This window comes from Diabrotica undecimpunctata, chromosome 8 (assembly GCF_040954645.1).
Source record: "Diabrotica undecimpunctata isolate CICGRU chromosome 8, icDiaUnde3, whole genome shotgun sequence".
Lineage (NCBI taxonomy): Eukaryota > Metazoa > Arthropoda > Insecta > Coleoptera > Chrysomelidae > Diabrotica > Diabrotica undecimpunctata.
In genome coordinates, this window is record NC_092810.1 from 5,221,991 (window position 1) to 5,247,696 (window position 25,706).

At 33.4% G+C, this 25,706-nt stretch overlaps 1 protein-coding gene across 4 annotated transcripts; it reads left to right on the forward strand.

The window, feature by feature from the left end:
- Positions 1 to 122: 122 nt before the first annotated feature.
- Positions 123 to 20,178, forward strand: LOC140449198 (maternal protein exuperantia-like). 4 transcript variants are annotated; one of them, XM_072542366.1, is made up of 6 exons: positions 123 to 245; positions 1,153 to 1,639; positions 2,992 to 3,310; positions 9,512 to 9,700; positions 12,918 to 13,239; positions 19,756 to 20,178. In XM_072542366.1, exons 2-5 carry the CDS (start codon positions 1,170 to 1,172, stop codon positions 13,224 to 13,226), a joined length of 1,287 nt encoding a protein of 428 aa, XP_072398467.1. In that variant the 5' UTR covers positions 123 to 245; positions 1,153 to 1,169; the 3' UTR covers positions 13,227 to 13,239; positions 19,756 to 20,178. The 4 variants fall into 4 exon arrangements, with proteins under 4 accessions (XP_072398467.1, XP_072398465.1, XP_072398466.1 ...); XM_072542364.1 differs by lacking the exon at positions 123 to 245 and adding an exon at positions 322 to 483; XM_072542365.1 differs by lacking the exon at positions 123 to 245 and adding an exon at positions 539 to 676.
- Positions 20,179 to 25,706: the final 5,528 nt, after the last annotated feature.

Sequence of the window (25,706 nt, forward strand, 5' to 3'; positions counted from 1 at the left end):
TTATTTGTATTTATTTAAGAGAATAATTTAAACAATCAGTTCTTGAAAAATTCCTTGTTCAGTGAATAGCTTCAGAGCAATATCCAAACAATTGTAATGTTGCCGTGTGTTTCGGGAGTATGTTTGAATTTTTGTTTATAAATTCCGATTGCAATTGTTATTTTTTTATGACTAATAATTTTGTATTGTCATTGTAAGTTTTGGAAAAGCAATGTTATAAAATTTATTTTGGCCAGCCTTTCGTGGTATGTTAAATCATTTTTCTTATTTAATTTTAGCGCCCTAAACGTAGCTTCCGCTAGCGCACGCAGGTTCCCCTCCAACACACCTAACCGCACGTGCGAAATGCATTTTTCTGTTCGGACATAAACCTAATTTATTTTCAATTTATAATCGAAGCTAACCGGTGTACAGAACACAATCCATAGATTTATTTTCTAGTCTTTTCTACTGATCGGATAGTCTGAAGATTTTAATATTGTGGTAAGGAGTATTGATCTTTTTTAAATAATATAGTAATGAGATTCTGTGGACTGGGTGGGGCATCATAGAGCTGGTAAATTGGTGGCCACGTGTTTGATGTTTGTTAAATTTTGACAATCCGCCCGGTATTAACCCTTGAAAATTAAATCTTAGAGATTACCAATAATTTTCAACTTTAATACGTAGATAGAAGGCAGGTATTATTGAATGTTTTATTTTCTAATCAGTCTAACTTTAATACCGTCAGGACAGATTGGGATATAGGAAGGTAACTGTTTAATCTCTGGGAGAAGGAGGAATGTAATGGGCGCAGCTATCTTCAAAGTTCTATTATTTCTTATTTTTATCTCAAAATATTTAGGTTGATGTTCAAGTTTTAAGTGTTTTTTCTACACCTTAGTGTTATTACCGGCCCGAGAATCAAAGCCGGGTTGTATATTGGAAAAAATATTCCTTACTGTCTTAGTTATCTTTTAATGCTCCTTGGTTTTAAAGTATATACACAGGTATAAAAATTGATTTCAAAAGCAAACATTGATATCGTAGAAACTTGATTGGTAAAAGTGTTATAATTGTAGAAAATTTTTTAAGGGTTATTTTTTTCTTATTCAAATTTTAATAGTTTACCTAGTAGTACCCATAATTTCAACAATGCATACTTTTTTATAGATAATAAATAATTTAGAATGGTGCAGAAAGAGAGTGCAAACTCTGGAGACGAGAGGGAGAGTTCAGTGCCAGTTGTACCTGAAAATCCAGCAAAGGGTATTCCTACTGGAAAATACAGACTTGTAGGATGGGGTATAGATACTACTGGCCGCAGACTTATTGATGAAATCATTCAAATAGCTGCATTTACACCTGAATCACAGTTTTCGCAGTACATAATGCCATTTGGAGATTTGAATCCTATTTATAGCAGAAGACACGGTATCAGAGTAGTAAACACAATCCGCTACAGAAGGTTGAAAGATGTCAACACCCAGGAATTCCTGAAGACCAAAAGTGAAATTTCTGCACTCCAAGACTTCTTGAAATGGTTGGAGACTGTTAAAGGAAATGATGTTGATGGAATTATCTTGATTTATTACGAACTTCGCAAAGCATCACCTGGGATGCTTTTAGAATCATTAAGAAGATATAATATGATTGAAAGGTAAAGCATGTTTAACAATTCAGTTCTTGTCTAATTTTTTTTATTTACAAACAAAAAGTTGATAATTTTTTAAACTAGTTTTAGTATTTAGACATTAAGTTAATTGTTTTACTTTTTGTACAATCTGTGTCCTTATGAATTATATTTTATCCTGTATATAATTAATTTAGCCATTATTTAAAAAAAAATAATACACTCTTTCTGTAGTAGATTTCTACTATATTTTTTATCATTCCCAAGGACAACCATTGTATCTTTTATTCTTTTTTCTGATAACTGAAGCTAAATTGCCTATCATACACTTTAGTTTAGTTGTGATACCCATTCCAGAATTCTGTAGCCCTGTACCAACTTGTATAAGTCAAGCGGATGAACACCACATATTTTTGGTGTTAATTGGTAGTCTCCCACCTACAATATAGTGTCTGGGACTTATGCAAATTCATAGTTGTATGTTTGTGGTCCTCTGCTACAGAGTCTGGCTCAAGTTCTCTACGAAACAGCCCTATTGTATCAGGTGTCATCTTTGATAATTAAAAACAATGATCTTTCAGTTACAAAAGGAATTGATTACATGACAAATTGTAAGACTCCACTGGGGTTGCTAGTCCTTAGTCGCAGTCCTAAGGCCTAAGTCTTACCCTTTGTCATTTTTCATGAAATTACTTAAAAATATTCAAAAAGACTTTACTGCTTTATCACTGTTCAATTCACGAATTATGTTGAAATATTTATTAGATCATCATCATATAACGGGGGTCCTACGGCGATTGCCGCTTCCCGCATTTCAGCCTCCATCTTTTCCTATCTCTCCAATCTCCCTCTTCTAAGCCTCTAGATTGCATTGTTTTTGTAATTTCTCTTCTCCAGGAATTTGGTGGTCTTCCCCTTTTTCTTCTTTCTGGCGGAACATACATTAAGGCTTTCTTTGGTCACCACTCCTCCATTCTCATCACGTGACTATACCATTGTAATTGCCTTCCTTGTATTCTATCTGAAAGAGTATCTCTAATTCCTGTACGGTTTTGTATTTCCTCATTCCTGATTCTTTCCATTCTCGATACTCGACATGACCTTCTAAGATAATCCATTTCCACAACGTCTACTTTATCTCATTCATTCTTTGTCATTGTCCAACATTCGGCACCATATGTGGTAATTGGTTCTACAATTGCTCTGTATACGCGAAGTTTGGTATGCATCTTTATTTTATTAGACCACAGTAATGAATTCAGTATTCGGATGCATTTTTTCCCTTGGGTTATTCGGTTTTGTACATCTATCTATCTCTACATCTATCTAGATATTTATTAGATACTCAACAGATTTTTTTACACATAACATTCTTTCAGGTTTGAGAAGGTGGTAAAAGGCTTTGCTAATGGCTTCAACATAGCCCAAGCAAAATGTGGCAACACCACTAAATCTTTCAATCTCCATATAATGTCGAAGGTATTGTTAAACAGGGGTGCAGAGCACTTCAACAGTGCAGTAGATAGAGCTAAGGCTTCATTTGATATTGCTGCTCATTTAGCCCAAGGGGAAAGAGAAGAATTAAAGGGAGAGGCAGCCAGTAAAGACTGTATTGGAACAGAAACTCATCTCATGGAAGTGGTATGTCCTTACGTCAATCCTATAGATGCTGAGGAACAGGAAATAGCTGTTTTTAAGGTAAATTTTACTTTTTTTATCCTACTCAATTTATTACAGGAGGGGAATTTTAGGAGAGGAACGGGATGAGTATCAACATCAATCAATTTATTATATTGGTTCACTTTTGCAGTGACACAAGTAAAAGTTTATGTAAATTGTAAAATGAGTATACCATGCTTATGTGATTTAATTCTGATAGAACTAAATCAGATATGAAAGAAAATAAATAATTAACCTATATAAGCATTGCCTTAAGATTATATTAAGTGTTAATAGATATAGATATATGTAACAAAATTATTAAAATAAAATTACAGTTATGAATTTTTGACAAAGTTAATAATTTAAATGAATGTTGTATGAAAACAATGTGCTATAATATGTTTTTGCATTTGCCCTCAAAAGGCCTTCTTTCAGAATTATTTAAAATAAAATTTTGTTATAAATTTTCTTTTCGTATGAGTAGTCATAGCAATCAGTGCGACTGATAATGTTATTTTCAAGTTGCCTGATAAAAACGTGTTTGCATAAAATTGATACAAACTTTATCTAATGGTGTGGAAAATTCTAGGAATATTTTTCACTTTATTTAGTTTGATTGTAGAATCAGAAATTTTATCTGGTACCATAGTTATTTACATATACATACAAGCACTTGTATGCTTAAAAGACAAAGTTTGTTTATTTCTAGCTTATCATTACATATATATTTTGTTCATCTTAGTACCAAAATAAGCAACTCCACTTTTTAAACTTTTAGGAAATCTATTATAAACTTTTAAGTTGAAATGAAAAATTGTATGAATTTAAAAATTATTTAATGACAAAAATATTAAAGTAAAAAACATTTTTTTTTGGTATTTATCTGGTTTTCGCTGTAAAAACTTGGTCATCTGTTAGATCACTTTAAACATCCACTGTCCACAATATCAAACTCATCCGCGATGACTCCTTATTGGCAGAGCTTTAATAGATCATGTTTTTTTAACTGATTAGCCTAGGTTTGGAGTACGCCTTTTTTAAGTTTATTTAGGATTAAGAATGCAATCTTTACCAAAAACATTTTTATTTCTTTCTAGTCGGAACCTGTACAACACAATGCCTCCTTTGGTTTTTAAATAATTCAAGCATTTTATTTGTAGCCAGTTAACTTTTTCTCCAATTTTTTTGTTTTTATCTTTATTTTTCATTATCACAGTGCCTCTAAGTCAAAAAAGTCCTTATGCTTAAGTTCTACAATATAAGGTTTCTTACCAGCTCTGCACATCCTTACCATACAGAAAATATTAAGCCAGTCATGCGTGGTGTAAACTGTGACATACTTTTCAATAGCACTATGCGTGGCTCTTTACCCCCCATATAACTATGTCCTCTCTTTAGATATTTCTGTTCTATCACAGATAAGTTGTGATTTGTTTGTACTAAAAACATAAGCAAGACAGCAATATTCCTATTGCGATTCTTTCTGCTGCAGGTGATTTCCAATGAGCTGTCAGATTCAGGTACATAATCTTTGTCTTTTATAGAATGATTGGGATTATCTAAAATCATAAACTCTTCCTTTTTTGATTCTGTATCAGCGAAAATTTCGACGTACTTGTATTCTAAATGGAGATAATGCAACAGTTTCCTATTTTTTGGATTTGAATGAATCTTTGTCGATAACGTCAGTGTCCAAATTGGCATACAACTTGCCATCTACTAGCCTGTTTTTGGCTGAATGAAAGTGTCATTTTTTGAGTCCCTCTGTTTCCCACATTTAAAATCTGTTTGGACTTGTCTGGTTTTGTCAGTACATTATTTGAGAATTTTCAAGTACAAAGGAATACTTACCTCAGAATCGACAAAAAGTGAAGTTAGCTTGTTTTGACAGTAAGCCAATGACTTGTTACTACCTGTTTATGTTTTTATGGATAACATTTTTTGATGGTGATTCTCCTGGTTCTTATATTTTAATTCCTTGAATAATTAGTTTTTTCCATTATTGTTTCTGTATAAGATTCCAGTACTGAGCTTTTTTGTGTACTAAATTTAGAAATTTCTGTAAATTGTTTCTCTTTTGTTGATTGTAATGTAAATTACATTTTTAAAATAAGTTATTCCTCGATTTCCACTCCAGAAATCGTTTTCAAAAAAGATTATTTTAAAATAGTGGTGTTATTATAGCCAATAGTTTTTTAGTCTCGATCTTGATGCAAGTAGCCATGCTTTTAGTTGAAAATTCTGAGGGTGGTTTTTGTATTCTCAGGATGATAACAAATTCAAAGGTGTTGTATATGTATTGTTTATAGATGGCTTGCTAGTAATCTGCCAATGTTGTTATATTCTTGTTGCTAACTTCTTTTAGTATAGGCAACAGAGCCTGCCACATTCTGCTGATGGGTTTACTACACATTTTTCTTCATTAAGTAAGATGTGAGCTGTCTTAGTGTGGTGATATGCAAAAAAAGGTTAAAATAGCGTCAATTGTGCTGCTGAAATCAGGTACATTTAGTAGGACGTGCTAATACCGGGTACGGATAGTTACAGAGAACACTTGTATATATTGTTTAGACTTAAATATAGTTGTCCAATTTCTGGCTCTTGTTTTTTCTACATCAAAGCTTCTTCCAATACAATTTAAAGTTATTGTACTGGTATAATGTCACAATATAATGGTATATTCTCTCATGTCTATTGTTTACTTATAATCATTGTTTCATAGTTATGAAATCCTTGACAATTTTGTTTATTGATATAGTTGTAAGTTTTATCTGTCATTATAAACACATGTCATTAAAAACATGTTAAAAATAAATTCAACTTATCTCAGTAGTAAAATTAGTTATCAAAATACTAGAATATATTTACATTATTAGTTTGTTAATGGTGCAATTTTCATTAAAATGTAACAAACTTTGATTAATTCCTTACTAATATATTTTTATCAAAAAGCTGAGTTTACATGTCGCCGGTGTAAATGTTGGTTTAGATCAATATTCAACAACTGCATTGCTAAAAAATTATTTATGATAATCCCACTCGTTAAATATTGTTTATCAAAGTATTGATTATTCATAAATAATATTTAATTGTAGATAATGTTATCAGTCACAAATAATCCTCGAAATGAAACAATTTGTATCAATGTTTATCATAAATTACCTAAATATAGGTAGATGACTCGCCTCTTCTTCATCTTTTTCTTGCTGTTCTCTATAGTCCTCAGCTAATATGCTGGTTCCTCAATTTCAGAGATTATACTAAGTGGGGGAAATTAGAACACGCATTATTTTATTTTGTATTAAATATTTTGTACAATTATACAGGGTAGCAAAATAAAAAATGATCAAAATTTCTTTAAAAAAAAAATAGCAGAATTTCGTGTAGACATATATCGATGAGCTTCCATGATCCCTCTCTCGAAGAATAGCGCTGATCTTGAACCAAAAGCGATGTCACCCCACGCCATAACCCCCATCAGTGCTGTGTAAGCGCTGTTAGACAAAAAAACTGTGGATTTCGTTTTTCACCACATTGTCTTGTGATTCTGGCTCAGCCGTCATGCATCCATAAACAGAATGCATTTGGTAAACAACCCCATTTAATTTCTGGTCCCAAGCCAATTGTTCTCTGCGCCATTCAAGAATATTATGTAGATGTTCAGGGGTAAAACATAGCACCCAGTGTGGCTGAAATGAAGAAAGGCTAAAACTACGAATTCAGCGATCTGTGTCCCAGTTGTCCTTTCATGTTCTGCAAACTATTGCTTTGCAATAGACCTGGTAGTGGAGAAGCGGTCTCGAGCCACCAACCTTAGGGCTTTGAACCAATGGCACTATCATGCCATCATTAGTGACAACTACAGTCACGTATAATTTGGAAAAACTCCCGCGACGATCTTGACGCTCTGCTATTCTTTGTCGCGGCTCTGTGCCCCTCGATCTTCACATTCGACCTTCCTGACGTCATGTCAGGTAGCATTTAATGCAGTATCTAAACTTCTGTGAACACTATTCGCAATTTCCTGAAAAGGAAGTCCGGCTTCTTAATAAAAACGAAACGAACCTGAACTGATATAGCTGAAATTCTAATTATTTATTGATTTTGCCAAGATAAGCCTGTATACTATATTTTATTAAAATAAAATAAACTTTTCAGTACATATTTTTAATACGTTTGTATACATTTTAATACATTTAAGACATCAACAAAATCAGAAAATAGAGAAATCCCCGGAGATTTGTTATTCTGCATTTTTTAAAAATTATTAGTTTTGAAAAGATATGGAAATCCCCAAAGAAATGTAATTCTATGCTTTTTAAAAATGACTGTTTAAAAGATAGGGAAAGTCCCGAAGATTAAATAATAATGCCTTACATAATAATTTTGTATTTATTTAACCAGTATCGAAAAATGACGCGATTGTTCGCCTATGAGCGCTGCGCTCAGTCGCCAGGTTCTTCTCATTTAAAACATAAAAGAAATATAAACACTTTATTCACTCTCATGTTGACCAAAAATAGGTTTTGAACAATCTGCACACCTTGAAGTGGTTTTTCTATTTTTACTTCGAGGACAGTAAAACATTTGACTCTATCTTTAGTTTCTGCAGTTGCTACTGAAGTTTCTTCATCAGGAAGACCTGCTTGGCGTCTTATTTGAAGTCGTAATAATATTGGTAATGTTGTTATTGATTCATGACTTATCAGGTGTGGTCTGATGAGATCTGTACTAATTTCTCTTAGATATTCAATGAAATTCTGCAATATTCATCAATGAAAAAAATACTGTAAGTGACCATCGGTAACTTATTCGAGAGACGGAGGAATTACATTTCATCTGGTCCACAACATCCACTGCTCCCTTTGTCGTATTGTAGAAGGTTATAACCTGTGGCTTAAAGTTTTCACCCGTTTCTTCATCGATTTTGTCATCATCATGAAACATAGATAACATCAGAACAAAGACAGTCTTTACCATAACCGAAAATGCTGCTGTTTAGTGGTCTTCCTTTTGTAGCTGCAAGAAGAGGAGAAATTTGTAGTTTATTCTTTCTTAGGGTTCCTACTAGAGTTATCCTGTAATTATGTAGCAAGTTAGTAGCCAGTGGAATGGATGTAAACCAGTTGTCTTAATAATGTTGCGTCCAATTGGTTCTATTTGTAGTACAAATGTCCAGATTTACATGAGAACCTTTGAAAGTACCAATAGCCTGTTGTACCTAAGTACAACAAGCCAAATAGTGCTCTAATCTCATCATTATTGGTACATACTCTATCCTTTTCCCGAGAAAACTTTTTGCGCATTTTTACTTGTGATTAATTAATAATTATTAATTCTATTAATTTAATTAATAGATTTTTAAAATCGTTTATATAATCTGCCTTTTATTAACAAGTCATTGTTTTTTTGTAGATAATAAAATTTTATTTCATTATTGCCTTGTTTATAATACTCACAGCAATTAGTAGATAAATAGTAAGAAAATCCAAACCATTACAATAATGAACATTTTGCTTAATTAACTGATTATTTCCATTTCTGTTATTTACCAATTTCTACCACTTTATTGGCTAAAGTTGTCGTTTTAATATCATGTTAAATCGGAAAGCCAAAAAATAAGAAAAAATACAACACTGTGGCCTTATTAAGTCATTTGATTCAGTTTGTCAGTAAGATCCAATGCTGAGTGGACTACGGGAGTGATGACGTAGATTTTATTGACATCTGTCAGTTTCACTTTCCAAACAAACCTTGTTTAGTGTGGATAAATTGTATTTTTCGTCATTTTTTCATTTTCTTTACAGAATCGTTCCGCTTTTTGCAATATCTAAGTATTCTAATAGTTACTACAACAATTTTACAAGGTTGTGTAAATAATAAAGCATGTTGTTTTATAAAAATATCAATAAAATGCGTGTATCAATAAAGTAAGGTTAGAATTTCTTTAATTTAAACTTTTAAACTATATTTCATAGAAATAGAACACTGAATTATGATGGTATTGTCGTAAAAAACACTATACTTAAAAGAAAAAGCAGCAGAGGAAGTAAAATGTTAACTTTATAGAAATTAAAAAGTCTTGAGATTGGGCATTTCAACTTTTGTTTGGAAAGTAATAATAACAATATGGCCGCCGTGACGTCACACTTCGGCTGTCCATTATTCTCGAGAATTTTATGACATTAAAACCTATTTAAATTTACCTATATACTAATATAATATATTTTCTTACAGGTATTATTAGAAAGACAAAATACATTCCGGCCAGTGTTTGGAGCACTGTTACGGGCCAGTCGAACTGAGAGGCAGCACGCAAGCCATTTAAGGAGACTTTTGGCCGAGAACAATATTAATTATGACAAACTTAAAATCGCATATGATTCTGACCCCAAGGATGGTTTGGAAAAAGTTATTAAGAGTGAGGTAATCAGAATATTTTGCAATTTCAAAAAAAGTTTATACACTGAATTATTAAAATATTTTTTATTTATATTTCATTGTACATCAATTGTTTTGTCGATTTTAAAACACTGTTTCCTCACATTGGTAAAAATTTGTCTGCTTTGTGTTATTTTTGCTGCAAAAAGTTTATAATCCCCATTCAGTCTTTAAAACATTTCTATTGTGTTTCTGAGCTTTAATCTATGTAGGATTTTTAATTAATATTGAAATAAAAAATAGAAGAGTATATACATATAAAGAACAGCATCGAAAAAGCAGCAGGAGAGGCTCTAGGTACTCAAACGCTCGGAAAATACAAACCGTTTTGGTGGGACATGGACATAGAGGAAATATAATGTCCAGAAGCGACGAAGCCTGTGGAATACTAAAATCTATGAAAACATCCGCCATCAATAAAGTATGATTAAGCAATATCACATATTAAGAATTTACACAACTACTTCGAGAAAGACGACCAGATTTTCAACACGAAAAAATACAGAGATATATAAATATAACTTACTTTCAAGAGTAAAAACATTCAAGCTTAGAAAAGCACCAGGTCGAGGAAATATCAACAAGACCCTGACACCCTGTCTTTCGATTTTGGGTCAGTAAGTCAACTGTGAATTTGGCTGAATGTCTGTTAATGAACTCTTTAGCCTCTCTTTGTTATGGTGCATTCCTCCACCATTTCAAAGTCTCTTCTTGTACTCATGTATCGACCGCTGCTGTGTGTGTTCGCATCTCCAAGGTAGGGCTCCGGGTCAATCAATGGCGCACAAGCCCCTTCTTGGCCCAGCTTATCAACCTTCTCATTGTCTATGTAGCCTTTGTGTCCTGGAACTAAAGCTAGTGCCAGTCTATTATGACTTTCAACCTTTGAGTGGGTATCTAAACAGTCCCACACAAGATTTGAACCAACCTGCATAGAACTGAGGGCTTTTAGAGTAGCTCAAGATTTAGTCATTCTCCACTTGTTGACATATTACTTCCATAGCACACCTTTGTCATTTTGCCATTACTGGTAGACATGTTTCTCATTCTTCCCTCTTTGATTTATCAAATCTAGACCTTTGGACCATTTAGTCTACAGGAATGCCTAGAGCGGGGTTCGCATTTATCTTCTGGTATAGCTTTGTTTGATCGGTTCCTTGCGTTATGCTTACAGGAGCTTGACCCTGTATTAGCATGTGAACTGTTGCCTCTCCCTTTATAAATAAGTGCAAGGGTGGTAAGTTTAACAAAACCTCTAATGCATCTGTAGGGGCGGTTCTAATATCTTCCATGACACTCAAGCAACCAAGCGTTTGTGTGCCACTAAGCAGCTGAATCGCTCAAAACTGCTGAGTTTTGGTCCATTGCCAATGAATTATGGGCTGTATAACCCTTGTGAACCAAAGGTTCATTTTTATACTTGGTCCCCATTTCTTCCCACACAGTGGTCTACATCTGCTAAGGGCCATTATAGCCTTCTATGTTCATTTTCATGTGTGGATTCCACGTCAGCTTTTGATCAAATATTACACCAATATAAGTACTTGGCCTTACTTACAAGTGGAATCACTACTCGGCTCAGCACCGGTGGATGTAATCCCTGTTTTTGTTAAAGGTCGCAACTGCTGTTTTTTTGGGGGGGTTAACGTTTAGGCCTCCTCTCTCAGAGTGATTTGCGTTAAGTCCTGAATTCTTTAAAATGAAACACCCGTTGACTAATGCGTCTGGGTTGACTAATGGGTATCAATTCGTGAAAACATGGATATATTCTATTCTACAGAGGAATGGACATTGGGCTTTGTGGCAGACAAAGTGTTTTGAAAAGGTTGTTCGAGACGTAATACAAAGGGTGTTCCTCAAAATGGACCAGACGTGTGGCTAGAAGTCAAGAAAGCTGAAGTGGAAATATTACTAGATGGAGACCATAGACAATGAAAGAAAGAGAAACGTAGGAAGACCTTAACAAAAAGGTACATTACGATGATTAAACGAACATCAGGCCAGAATAGAGAAAACTGCACTGGTATCCATATACACATATTCTTTATAGGCTAAACAACACTCCGCTAAAAAACACCCCGAACAAAAAACACGTTTACGAGAGGTCTAAGTTATTCACAAACTCTTGTTTATCTCTTTTTATGGTATTTTTGATATATATATATATATATATATATATATATATATATATATATATATATATATATATATATATCGGTTTCAAAACGTCGTTGTCCGATGCCTAATTTCCACGAATTTCTATCATTCCATTGTTCTTCGGTCAAGTCTCGGGAGCTCATTGCCTTTGTTATTCCCTCCTTCCATGTTCTTTTTGGTCTTCCTCGTTTCTTACGATTTGGTGGTATCCATTTCATGGCCATTTTTGGTAGTCTTGTTTCTGGCATTCTTTGAACATGGCTATACCATATAAGTTGTTTCCTTTCTATGTCTGTTGCCAGTGATCCATCTACCCCTATCCGATTCCTTATTTCATCGTTTCTAATTCTGTCTGCCCTAGATATTCGAAGTGATCGTCTAAATACATCCATTTCTGTTGCTTCGAGTTTTCTTTTATTGCTTTCTGTTAGTCTCCATGTCTCTGTACCATAGGTTAAGCTGGTTTTTATGAGAGATTCATATATATTGTATTTTCGTCTTTACCAATTTCTGAGCTCCAAAGAACTCCGTTAAGGCATCCAATTGTTCTACGGGCCTGGGTTATTCGTTTTCTAATTTCCCTATTGTCTGTGCCTGTGGTGTCGAAATCAATTCCTAGGTAGGTATATTCAGTGCAGAATGCAATTTCGGTTGTGTCCATCTGAATGTTGGATAGTTCTGCGCCTATTGGGAGATATTTTGTTTTTTGTGTATTGAGTTCTAAACCCCACTTCTTGTATTCTTTCTGTAGTTTTCTGGCCATATATGTCAGGTCTTCTTTATCGTTGGCTATAAGGACTTGATCGTCTGCAAACTGTAGGGTATATAGGCAAGTTTCTCCCAGGTCAATGCCCATTCCTCTGCACTTTCTCTGGTATTTTTGATGAGATAGTTAATTTCTTGCCCTAAAAAGTACACAAAATCTTTCATTTTAAAAATGTTTATGTTTATATCTCTAGAGCTAATTATAAAAATTAAAATACGATTACAAGATTTATCCTGATAATTGTTTCACGTTTCTTATTCGTAATTATGTTTATTCTAGGTAGCAAATGCGAAGGATAAAGATCTGGAAGAACTGTTGGAAATCTTAGATCGTTTCTTCGATCCCGAAAAGAAAGCGATTCAGCCAAAACCAAAACCTAGCCCCCAACGTTATCCGTATCGGCGGCCAAAATTCGTAAGAAACAAAAACTCAAATTCACAGAGCAAGAACCCAAAAACAAACTCGACTGCAAACGACAATCCAACCGCCAGCGACGATTCTTCTCCTCGAAGCGAAACTGAACAACCTGCACAAGACGGGGAAGAAGTCACTTCGCCCAAGGAAGAGAAGTCGGTGGAGGCTCAATGAGTGCCTTGAAGCAGTAAGTATTTCTGGTTAATAATCTTGTACTAACACAGAAAGTGTTCGTTTATACTTCTATCTTATCTAAATCCGTTGTATGTCATGAATGACACTTCTGCAGTGTTACAGCACAACCAATAATTGCTTAGAAAATTCCTAATGACTAATTATTTTAATTTTTTTGACTTCTATACCTCAATTCTCCCAATTCTCAATTAAATAAAATTCGTAATTCTAGTTTGGCAATTTATTTGTTGGGAAAACTAGAGTTTTGTATTACATTTTTTACCGATCGCCAAATTCGCAGCCAATTTTTTAGGATCAACAAAATTTTCGAAAGAATAGATCACATGCCATAAGTCAGTTAAAAAAATATCCGCAAGGGGCGCTTACGTCGAGGTTTGGTATTAAATCATAACCTCATATTATTCCTCAGATTCAGATATACATTTCAATACATTTTTGCAGATTTTCAGCTATAGTTTTACAGTGTTTAAAATTTGTGAAATTAGTGAGTCATTTAATCATTAGTTTAAACCTTTTTGAATTATGGATGTTTCAACGTTGAAAAAAAAGTTTTTTTTTTTTTTCATTTTATTTTAATATGTATAACTAATAAAAAAATTAAAATGCTGTCCCACCAGGAATTTAATTGATCAATATAGGTAGATGTATAGATAGGAAAATAATTTTCACAAAGTGTTACTTTGTTTCCTATTTTTAAAATTAGAAAATCATAAAACGGTAATAAATTATTTCATTCATATATGGGAATCATTTAGAAGAAATTCTATCTTTCAATATTTTATGTTATTTTGCCAATCCTATATTTTCAACAATGATTCTACGATTGGCAATGGCCCTTGTTTTTATTATTTCCTCTTCTATTAACTGAACCCCTTTTTTAAATGAAGGTATATTTAAATATTCCTTTTTCCCCTAAAAGATCTGGTATATCAAAACCCCTGTCCGTTAAAATAAATTTTCCTTCTTTAATAAGTCCTAAAATTCCGCATTCTCCTGTAATTTTTCTTAAATTACAGGATACAATTCTATTAATCTGAAATACTGCCTCCATAAACATCAGATACATATATAATTTCACTATTTTCAAATCATGCTATTAGTATTTTAAAGGTATTAGTTCTATAATATGTAGAATATGTTGCCTGACGTTGTAATGTTCCAAAAGTTAATTTTTCGTTTAACAAATATTTTTCGGACAGTTCTAATATCTACAGCAAAAAAATGCTTTTATGTAAAATAGAACAAATTAAGTCTATATTTCATAAGCGTTATTAACAGTTAATTTTCCACTGAAAGAGCGCTGAAATTTTAATGAATGATTTTTAAAACTCGACAAAACATGTAAAAAAACAGGTGTGGCAGTCCAGGGGGACTGCCGGTAGAAGTTATACTTCTATACACGCGTTCGATGTTAAAAATGTATATAGGAGTCAATCTGCACAATCACTACATATGCAATGCTATAGGTAAGAGAGAGCAGAAAGAGAAAAAGAATTAGTTATATAGGTATATGGTGCATCGTTTGCTGTATATAAACATTTGACCTGTAATAGGAGTATAGTAAATGAAGAATTGTATCAATAATTTAATGAAAATATATATTTTTATTTTTATATATGTATAAAAGGAGTTGAATGCAAAAAAAAAAAATTTACACATACTTTGCAGTAAAATTCATTGTTTATTTTGTTATTAATATAAAAATTACAATACAATGAATACACTGCAACATAATTCAATATAATAATACAATATAAATTAAAATGTAATATTCATAAGTATTTAAAACTGCCAATATACATAACTTACTTTACGAAGATAAAAATAAAAAACCAACAACTCGGATTATGTTGTAAATTTTCATTTTATTTTAAAATTTATGTTTTTTGCGTATATTACATATATTTAATAAGATTAACGTGAGGTTTTTAAATATTTCAAAAATAAAAAAGGAAATTCATAATTGGGATTCGAACTCACAACCACCAGCGTATGAGCCAAACACGTAAAGGATTTGCCAATTAGACATGACACTAACGGATTTCAAAATTGACAGTTCTCGGTAAAACAGTGATTATTTTGAAATACAAAAGCCTAAAATAATTATAAACGTTTAATTTTAAATAATACAAAACATATCACATAAATAATAATATTAATACATATTATAATATATATATATATATATATATATATATATATATATATATATATATATATATATATATATATACAATATTATATATATATAATATTAAATATATATACAAAAGGAGCATTTTTATTCTTGAGAGAGAAAATATATCTTCTGTCTCTCTCTTACTCATTATCTTACATATGTAATGGTTTCACAGATTCACTCTCATGCAAATTTCCAACGCCGACCGTGCGTATAGAAGTATAACTTAAAAAAAAATGTAAATAATTTTCTTGAAAAACCAGTAAAACGTTTCTTACAAAAAGTCATAAGAAATTAATTGACTTATATTTCATATTATCACGGTTTGAGTTGTAGTACATGTTTTTGAACTCTCTGCTTTATTTTCATTAGCAGGTGTCTCTGTTAAACCTGTACCTCTGTTTTGTGTATTATTCTTAACTGTTTGTAATAATTGTGTTTCTGTTTGCTTTTTTTTGTTTATTTGGTGGCAATACTGCTGCACAGAGTCTTTTTCTATATCTATTACTTCTCCCAGAGTCCTTCACTGGAGTCTTCAACTTTCTTTTTGGTAAATTTACTGAAGGTACTGCATCTTTTTTAAGGATCCTCCATTGTCCAAGATAAACAAGACAATGAAAATGCCCCAGAAATTATAATAAGTATTTTTTAACTTATCCATAGTTGAAATGGTATAACTTTCATTTGAAAAGTGCATGGAACAGATTTTTGTGTGCTTGCTAATACTTTTTTTAGACCTGATAGCGACCAACCATCGTTTTTAAAAAGCTTTTTTCAAGGGGAATTTATGAAACATTAACATAGCAAGTTTTATTGTAAACTCAATTGCATTGTGGCCCACAACAATTGTAAGGCATACTGTAAAGTTTTAGTAAAAGTGTCCAAATAATTAAAATGTCCTAAATTAAAACTTAAATTACCCCCAAAATTGCATACTAACTAGGAAACAATACCAAAAGATGTCAATAAATGGCAGAATAAAATAAGGTTATGTTTTAATACCAAACCCTAACGCCAGCGCCACCTACATGCATGTCCTATCTGACAGATAGTCATCAGAACGATAGACATTTATTTAGAAAATAAATTGTACCCGTCTTTTCACGTCGTTAAATTTTGAATTTCACGTTATATCCTCGTGTTTTAGATAAACAGAATAACATAAATTCACAAAACTCCATCCGCCTAAAGTTATCTTCCGGAAACAGTTCTTGTGTTGGTTGTATCTTAAAGCGGTGATACCCATTTCTTTTGAGAACTCGTTGGACAGTTCGAGCATTCACGTTAACTTCCCTAGCAATTTGTACACCATTGCAGGGTTCACTAGCTTTCACAAAAGCACAAATATCAATATCCCTGTTTTGACGCTCCTCATCGACAGGTCTAACACGTGGTTCATTACCTTCATGACATTTTTTACAACTGTTTACACATCCCGAAGTTTGAAAATATTTGACCCTTAACTACCATGGCCAAAAATAGTAACATTTGTACCATGGCAGGGTCAAATTTGACCCCCCATTGTTTTTTGTATCAAAAAATATTCTTTTTTTAACTTGTTTTATTTTAAATTATTTTGTTTACAGCTACTTTTACATTTATATAAAAATAAACGAATTTGGTTAATTAGATATAACTTTATTTAAAAAAAAACTTTTGTATTCAGTCAAATTAACATAGCTATGCACTTTCTCGAATTATAAGAAAAATAATAACAATGTGCAGTTTTTTTTATATCCAATGGTGAAATCTAGGTATCATAGCTCCTACCTAAAATAAAAAAAATCGATTTAGATTTCGTATCTCAAAAATGACAAGCATGATTTTACCTTAATTTTCAACACAGCTTATGCATAAAGTCTGTATACGGGAATGATTTTTGCAAATAAAATCTCGACATTTATCGCACGATGAGCTTTCTTTCTTTTGGTTTTTGGAATATGGACATATTTTACACCTTCCCCTCTTTTTTCGTCGTTGTGGCTCTGGATTTGCGGCAGGCATTGGTTCCTGAAGTCCGGAAACTTTAAAAATGGCACTACGAATTTCTCTCGGTAAATGGGTCTTAATAAGTTCTTGATCTAAAGTGGTTAAAAACAATCTTCTTTCCATTATTTGATTTTGCTGAACTCCATTAAAAATTACGTTAGCATTTAATCCTGCAATGTTCAAAATGCGAAACCATATTACTTGAGACCATCTACGAGTTCTTCTGCCAGTTTTATAGCATGCACATTTCTTATCCAATGAATCCACCCCACCTTTTGTCTCGTTGTAAAAATTTATAATCTCTGGCTTTCCATTAACCATTGTATTGAAATGATGCATAGTTGACACTAACAACACTGCACGATTTTTCTTAGGAACAAAAGATACAAGGCACTCGCTTCCTGTAAAACCAAATAAGGCAGAATTAGGTGGCCTGTTTTTTTGGGGTTGAAATACAGCAGGAACCTCTCTTTTATTTCTTTTTAGAGTTCCAACATATGAAATTTTATGGCTTCTCAGTTCTTTTATGAGCTCAATGGACGAAAACCAATTATCTGCTGTTATGTTTCTATTTGTACCAGAAATTGGTGGAATAAGTGTCAAAACATCTAGAGTGGGGATGGATAACTTTTTTGGATTTGCTCTTCGTGTATCTTTTCCAGTATATATAAAACCATTTAGCAAATAATGTGTCTTAGAGTCTACTAAACACTGCATTTTCAGACCGTATTTGTCTGGCTTATTTTTGAGATACATCCTGAATTGGCACCTTCCTCTAAATGCAATAAGCATTTCATCTATTGTGAGATATTCACCACAGCTATAATTGGACTGGCAATTAATTATAAACATATTAAAAATATTGGATATAGCTGCCAGTTTATCTCCGTGCGCAATACGTTCTTGTCTAGTAGCTGGGTCGTCAAAACAAAGGCTTCCAAGCAAAAAATAAAATCGGTTTAGTGACATGGTTGCTCGAAATATATCACGGCCAGTACCATTCGTAGCAAATAAAGACCTTAAATCTTCATTATTGGATTTAATACCCCAGCTAAATATAATAAGCCTAAGAGGGCCTTTAATTCAATTACGTCAAGATGATTGGTATATTGACACGATAAATTGTGTAAATTATATTTAGAAGTCACATTAGTTATTCGTTCATTGGTTTTCTCAAGAATTTCTTTCAATATATCGTGGCTAATAATACATTCCCAAGCATCAACTGGTTTCTCTGGCATACTAGCTCGAGCTTTTTCAATAACACCAGGTAAATGACTAATTAAATTATGCTTACGTGTACGAGAAAAGTTTTAGGCCACTTGTACCTATTTTTGCTATAAAACACATCCCTTGAGTCAACTATATCACTTTCTTCACCCGAATATTCACTACCAGTTTCGGAATTATTAATTTGCCAATTTTTTTCATCATCGTCCATTCCTCTTCACTGTCTGTTTCGTGATCACTGTGTTCACTAGCCTGGTCTAAAAACTCACTGTCACTATCTAGTCCATTGTCCATAATTTTTTGTCCCTCCTCAAGTTCTTTCTGTGTCAGAGGACGTTTATTGCGACTACACCCCGCCATTTCAAATTACTCGTTAATTGCACTAGAAACACTTATACCATAAGCGGGTCAAAATTGACCCTATGCGTGCCTAACTCTGCAGTAGTAACAGATAAACTAACGGAATTTTCGTAGATCGATAAATCACCTACCGGTCGAAGATTAGCAGAAAGCGCGCAATGCTCAATCTATGTTTCGGTAGCGAAACTTGGCATTAAAAACGCGGGGGGTCAATTTTTACCCCGCCATGGTACTTAAGGGTTAATGGTATTTTTAACTGTTAACACTTGGTGAGGGTCTATTTTCGAAGGCAACAAAAAATAAATCAATTACTTCGCGTATCGAATGACCCTGAAAGTACCATGTTACAAGTTGCACTTTTTCTTGGACGGTATACAACGTAATAGGTATTTTATTAATTTTTTGTTTATTCTTTCAGAACTTCGTTTGAAACTTTTAATGTCAATGTGACAATTACGACAATTCGTACCTACTGTGAAATGAATATAGAGGTGAAAACTTGTAACATGCTACAGCGATTGCCATTGTGTTGTATGGTCAATAAAAGAATGTCGTGATCTCTATAGACTAACTTATAACTGAATTATAAAGACATGAACAAAACACAATATTCAAGCTTGTTACACATAGTTTTCTACAAATTGTTTTTTTGTATCACATACTAAAATAGTCAAATCAATTTTTATCTTAATTGTTTTTATCTGCTAATTAATTACCATACAATAACACCTTGTTTTTTTTTTGTTTCAGTGTGGTGAAAACCTTATGAAGATGTTTTGTTCATTTCAAGGCCAGATTAGTTCTCACAGTTACTGACTCAGCAACAGTGAATTCTCGGTGTCTTTAACATTTTTATTTACCGATTCACACACTGAAAGCTGTTATTTTGACATAATTAATGTTAAATAGCATTTTCAATTTTTCTTTTACAGTTTAATTTAATTTTGTATAATTTTTTGAGGCAATTTTTCAAGTGTGATTGGTTTATTTTTTATTATATCGAAACATGTTTAATTTTTTTTGTGATAGTAATAGGATTATGTATTGTGTAACATTCATTCAGGATTGTTTGTTACATACCTGTTATTAATATTTGAGTTTAATAAAGTTTAATACTAATTTGTCTTAGTTTTTATAACGATTGAGTTGTATGTATTAAATATCTGAAAATTCTTCTCTTTATAATTTTCATTTAATCCTTTTGTGTGCACACAATCGCTTGTCAAATGATGAGTGTGGGAGAGGATAACGAATATATTAAGATAGAAAAAACAAACAAGGCGACTACCAAAAGGGCACTATACAGTATCTTCATTATTAATGAATTTATAGTTAAAACATAAAAGATAGCAGAGGGCACTATAGATAAAAATAGATTATAAACCCTCTAACGCATACGAAACCTTTTATGGTTTCAAAATTTCACAGTGTTGTAAGATGCATAAAATATCCACCACACCACCACCCATCGAAAGTTCTGACTACATCATACCTAGTACTCATACTACGCATTGTATGTTTGGTTGCCTACCAGCCAAGAGAAAGATTGTTATAACCTCTTTTTCTTTACGTGCCATCTCCGCGAAGAAGGTTGGCAATCATCACTACTACTATTCTAACTTTTGACACTACAGCCCGAAAGAGTTCAGTTGAGCTGCATCCAAACCATTATCTGAGGTTTCTTAGCCAGAACATTCTTCTACCTATGCTGCGCTTTCCTGGAATCTTTCCCTGCATTATTAGTTTTAGGAATTCATGTCACCACGTGTTATATGACCCAAATATTGTAGTTTTCTTATTTTGATGGAATCCAGTATCTCCCTGCTGTTCGTTATTCTTCTTAGTACTTCGTCATTGGTTATTCTTTCTGTCCAGGAGATTCTCAGCATTCTTCGATATGTCCATATTGCAAATGCTTCCAATTTATTGAGACATTGTTTATTTAAAGTCCATGTCTCCACACCATACAAAAGAACTGAAAATGCATAATACTTCAGTACTTGTTTTGTAAGATTTAGGCTGAGGTCTCTTCTTCTTCCTATGCCGTCCCCATTAACGGAGGTTGGCGACCACATTTTTAAAAGCTTCTCTGTCTTTTGCAACGTGGAATAATTCGTCTACAGTCATGTTTGTCCAGTCTCGAATATTTCGCAGCCATGACTTCCTCTTTCTACCTATTCCCTTTTTGCCATCGACTCTACCCTGCATGATGACCTGCAGAAGACTATATTTATTATTTCTTAGTATGTGTCCAAGGTATGCAGTCTTGCATACTTTTATCGTTCTCAACAATTTTTTATTTCGACCTATCCTTCTCAGCACTTCCTCATTGGTGACCCTGGCAGTCCATGGAATTCTCAACATTCTCCGGTATATCCAAAGTTCAAAGGCTTCAATCTTTTTAACTATTTGCGCTTTTAGTGTCCATGTTTCTACCCCGTACAATAGTTGCGACCAGACGTAACATTCAACAAACCTCAGTCTCAGCGCAATATTCAGATTTTTGTCTCAGAACAATTGTTTGAATTTTAAGAACGCTGCCCTTGCCATTTATATTCGTACCCGGATCTCTTACCCGGTCTGGATTTAATTCTGTGTTGATGTAAGCTCCCAGATATTTATATTTTATTTTGTCACTCTCTCTATTTGCTGTCCACCAAGAGTTAGTTGTTCATTATTTATTGGACTCCTTGATACTATCATAAATTTGGTCTTATCTGTGTTGATGTCCAGTCCCATTTGAATGCATTCACTATTTATTGCATCTAGTAAAGTTAATAATACAAGGTCTGAGGTCTCTACAACATAATATTTGTTTCATATTATTGAATGCACTTCTAGCTTTTTCTATTCTAACTCTAATTTCTTTGGTATAATCGTTTGTTTCATTAATGTTGCCCCTAAATAGTTATAATTCTGAACTCGTTCTATCTTCTTATTATTTACGTGTAGATTGATGTATCTAATATTTTTCTTTGATATAACCATGAATTTTGTTTTCTTTATGTTTAGTGACAGACCAAATGCTTCACTCGCTGCAACAACCTTATCTAAAATTCCTTGTTGATCTGTAATATTTTTTGCTATTAGTATTGTATCATCAGCATATCTAATTTCACGTATGGGTAGGCCATTTATCAATGCAATCTTTTCAGGCAATTTTTTTTGAATATTTCCTCTGAGTATGCATTGAACAGTGATGGCGACAAGACACAGCCCTGTCTAACACCTCTTTTGATTTTTATTTTATTAGTTTTTAAATTATTCATTCTTATGACAGCTTCTTGTTCATTTTACAGATTATTTATTATTTTTATATCCCGTGTGTCGATGTTCTTTGTTCTCAGTAGTTTTAATAACGGACTATGTTTCATTGTATCGAATGCCTTGTTATAATCTTGGAAGCAAACATAGATGTCCTGGTTTACATCTAAACATATCTGTATTAGCACATTTATTGCATATAATGATTCTCTGGTTCCTTGAGCATTTCTAAATCCGAACTGAGTTTGTTCAATGTCTTGTTCCAACTTTTTATATATTCTTCGACGAATAAACTTTATCTAAACATCTCTTTATTAGCACATCTACTGCATTTAATGCTTCTCTGGTTCCTTGAGTTTTTCTAAATCCGAACTGAGTTTGTCCAATGTCTTGTTCTAACTTTTTATATATTCTACGATGAATAATCTTTAGGAAGACTTTTTGTATGTGGCACATTAGAGTGATGGTACGGTGATCGCAACATTGTCTGGCGTTTTTCTTTTTCGGTATAGACACGAATGTTGATAGAAGCCATTCTTTAGGTAATATACCTGTTCAGTAAATGCAATCTTTCTGTCGATATTTCGTCTGGTCCTACTGCTTTCCCAGTTTTCATTTCTTTTAATTGTGTGTTTTACTTCACTTTCTATTCCAGTCTCTTCAACGAGATATTCGTTATCTATTTTGTTTCGTTTGTCGTTAAACAGCTGTTCTATATAGTTTGCCGATACCATCAATTTGTTTTCTGTATCTAGTATAGTACTCTTGCAAAAATGTCGGGAATATAACAAGAGTGCATATGTATGCTTCATAGACTTTAGGAAGGCCTTTGACCGAGTGCAGCATATGAAGTTAATAGATGAATTAAAAAACATCAATTTAGACAAAAAAGACATTGAGCTTATTAAGGCTATATACTGGAACCAGAAAGCAGTAGTAAAGGTGAACGATATAGAAACAAATAATATACCGATTGCGAGAGGGGTCAGGCAAGGATGCGTCTTGTCTCCGACGTTTTTCAACGTGTACTCACAGGTCATATTCAGAAAAGCCTTATAGGAAAGAAAAGAGGGAATAAGAATTGGTGGAGAAATCGTAAACACCATGAGATTTGCAGATGACACGGTAATTATGGCTGAGAGTATAGAACTACAAATTTTACTAGGTGCAATAAATAGTGAATTCATTCAAATGGTACTTGACATCAACACAGATAAGACCAAATATATGATAGTATCAAGGAGTCCAATAAATAATGAACAACTAACCCTTGGTGGACAGCAAATAGAGAGAGTGACAAAATATAAATATCTGGGAGCTTACATCAACACAGAATTAGATCCAGACCAAGAGATCAGTGTGCGAATTGAAATGGCAAGGGCAGCGTTCTTAAAATTCAAGTAATTGTTCTGTGACAAAAATCTGAATACTTCGCTGAGACTGAGGTTTGTTGAATTTTACGTCTAGTCCCAACTATTTTACGGGGTAGAAACATGGACGTTATAAGCGCAAATAGTTAAGAAGCTTGAAGACTTTGAACTTTGGATTTACCGGAGAATGTTGAGAATTCCATGGGCTGCCAGGGTCATCAATGAGGAAGTGCTGAGAAGGATGGGTCGAGACAAAAAATTGTTGAGAACAATAAAAGTACGCAAGACTACATACCTTGGACACATACTGAGGAATGATAAATATAGTCTTCTGCAGGGTAGAGTCGATGGCAAAAAGGGAATAGGTAGAAAGAGGAAGTCATGGCTGCGAAATATTCGAGACTGGACAAAACATGACTGTAGACGAATTATTACACGTTGCAAAAGACAGAGAAGCTTTTAGAAATGTGGTCGCCAACCTCCGTTAATGGGGACGGCATAGGAAGAAAAAGAAGATCCATTACTGTGTCTGCCTTTTCATCAACTAGTATGTTTTGTTTGCATTCTCGTCTTCTAGTTAATTCTTTTATTTTCCTGTGTAAATTAAAGCTGTCATGTTTATTTTGTAGCATTTCTATTTCATCACATTTTTCTTTTGCTATTCGAATTTGTCGCCGTATTTCGTTTTGTGTTTGCTGGTACAATGATTTATTTATGTCCTTATATACTCTTCTTTTGTTCATCAAGTTTAGTATTTCGTCCGTCATCCAATCTTTTTTCTTTTGTTTTGCGTAGATACGTTTTTGAAGGTTCTATTAAGTCAGCCTTTATTTTTTCCCAGTTTTTGTTGATGTTTTCTTCATTGCAGTCCCCTTCAATCTGTACGGTTTTTAGACGTTCATTTATTTTTCTTTGATATTTTCTGATTTCTGGATCTCTTAGTGCATTTATATCAGTTCTTTCTTCTTTTGCAGTCTTCTCTATTCTTTTTATTTTAATTTTCATATGTGCTACTAAGAGATTATGGTTAGATGCTATATCTGCTCTGGGTAGTGTTTTGACTGCAGTAATACTATTCCGATATCTTTCTTTGATCATTATGTAATCTATTTGATTTCTCATTATCTGATGTTCATTATCTCTTGACGATTTCCACGTGTACAAACGTCTATTAGGTAATTCAATGAACGTGTTTTTAACAATCATATTATTATCTTAGCAGAATTATATCAACCTATCTCCTCTATTACCTAATTCAAAATTTCCTACTACGTCACTTGTGCTACCCTTTCCAGTTTTGGCGTTCAGGTCACCCATTATTATTGTGATGTCACGTGCTTTGGTAGTTCTCAATGCCTCTTGAATTTGTTCATAGAACGATTCCACCTCTTCGTCATCTTTTTCGGCCGTTGGGGCATAGACTTGAATTATGTTTATTTTTCTGTCTTTCGTTTTTAGTTGTAGTAACATAACTCTTTCGGAAAAAGGTAGAAAATTCTGGACGTTTTGTGAGATTTCATTCTTCAGTATTATTGCCACGGTATGTCGATGTTGTGTGTCATTACGCGAATAGTATATCGTATGGTCTGTAACTTTACATTTTCCATTTCCTATCCATCGAGTTTCAATTATAACTAAAATATTGATGTTAATTCTTTTCATTTCTTGGATTACATTGTGTTTTTGCGGATTCGAACATGCTGGTCACATTCCACGTTCCAATTTTAAATTAACGGTCTGCTTTTTTGTTTTTCTGGTAGGGATTTCGCTGGTTGACGACCGGAAAAGCCCTGACTCCTTTCCTGCCGGATCTTGGTCTCCCATACACATGATCAGTACATGTCTGCTTACTTCGTCTTCTCATTTCATGATGATTCGACTAGGGATATCTTACGATCTTTAATACAGTGATTTCCCGTTGCCTTCTATATTCTTATGCCGTTGGCTACTGTCTTAGCTCATCTGCCTTTAGGGCCAGTTTCGCAACCCTAGGACAAAGGAGTGCCCCGCCACTTACCAGCTCATCCGTCCGAAGCCGTTGGCCAGTAAGTGGGGGGATTGCTTATA

Coding starts and splice junctions, on each gene's coding strand:
- LOC140449198 (XM_072542366.1), top strand. CDS start 1,170: ATGGTGCAGAAAGAGAGTGCAAACTCTGGAGACGAGAGGGAGAGTTCA. Junction 1,640..2,991: donor AGATATAATATGATTGAAAG/GTAAAGCATGTT, acceptor ACATTCTTTCAG/GTTTGAGAAGGTGGTAAAAG. Junction 9,701..12,917: donor AAAAAGTTATTAAGAGTGAG/GTAATCAGAATA, acceptor TGTTTATTCTAG/GTAGCAAATGCGAAGGATAA.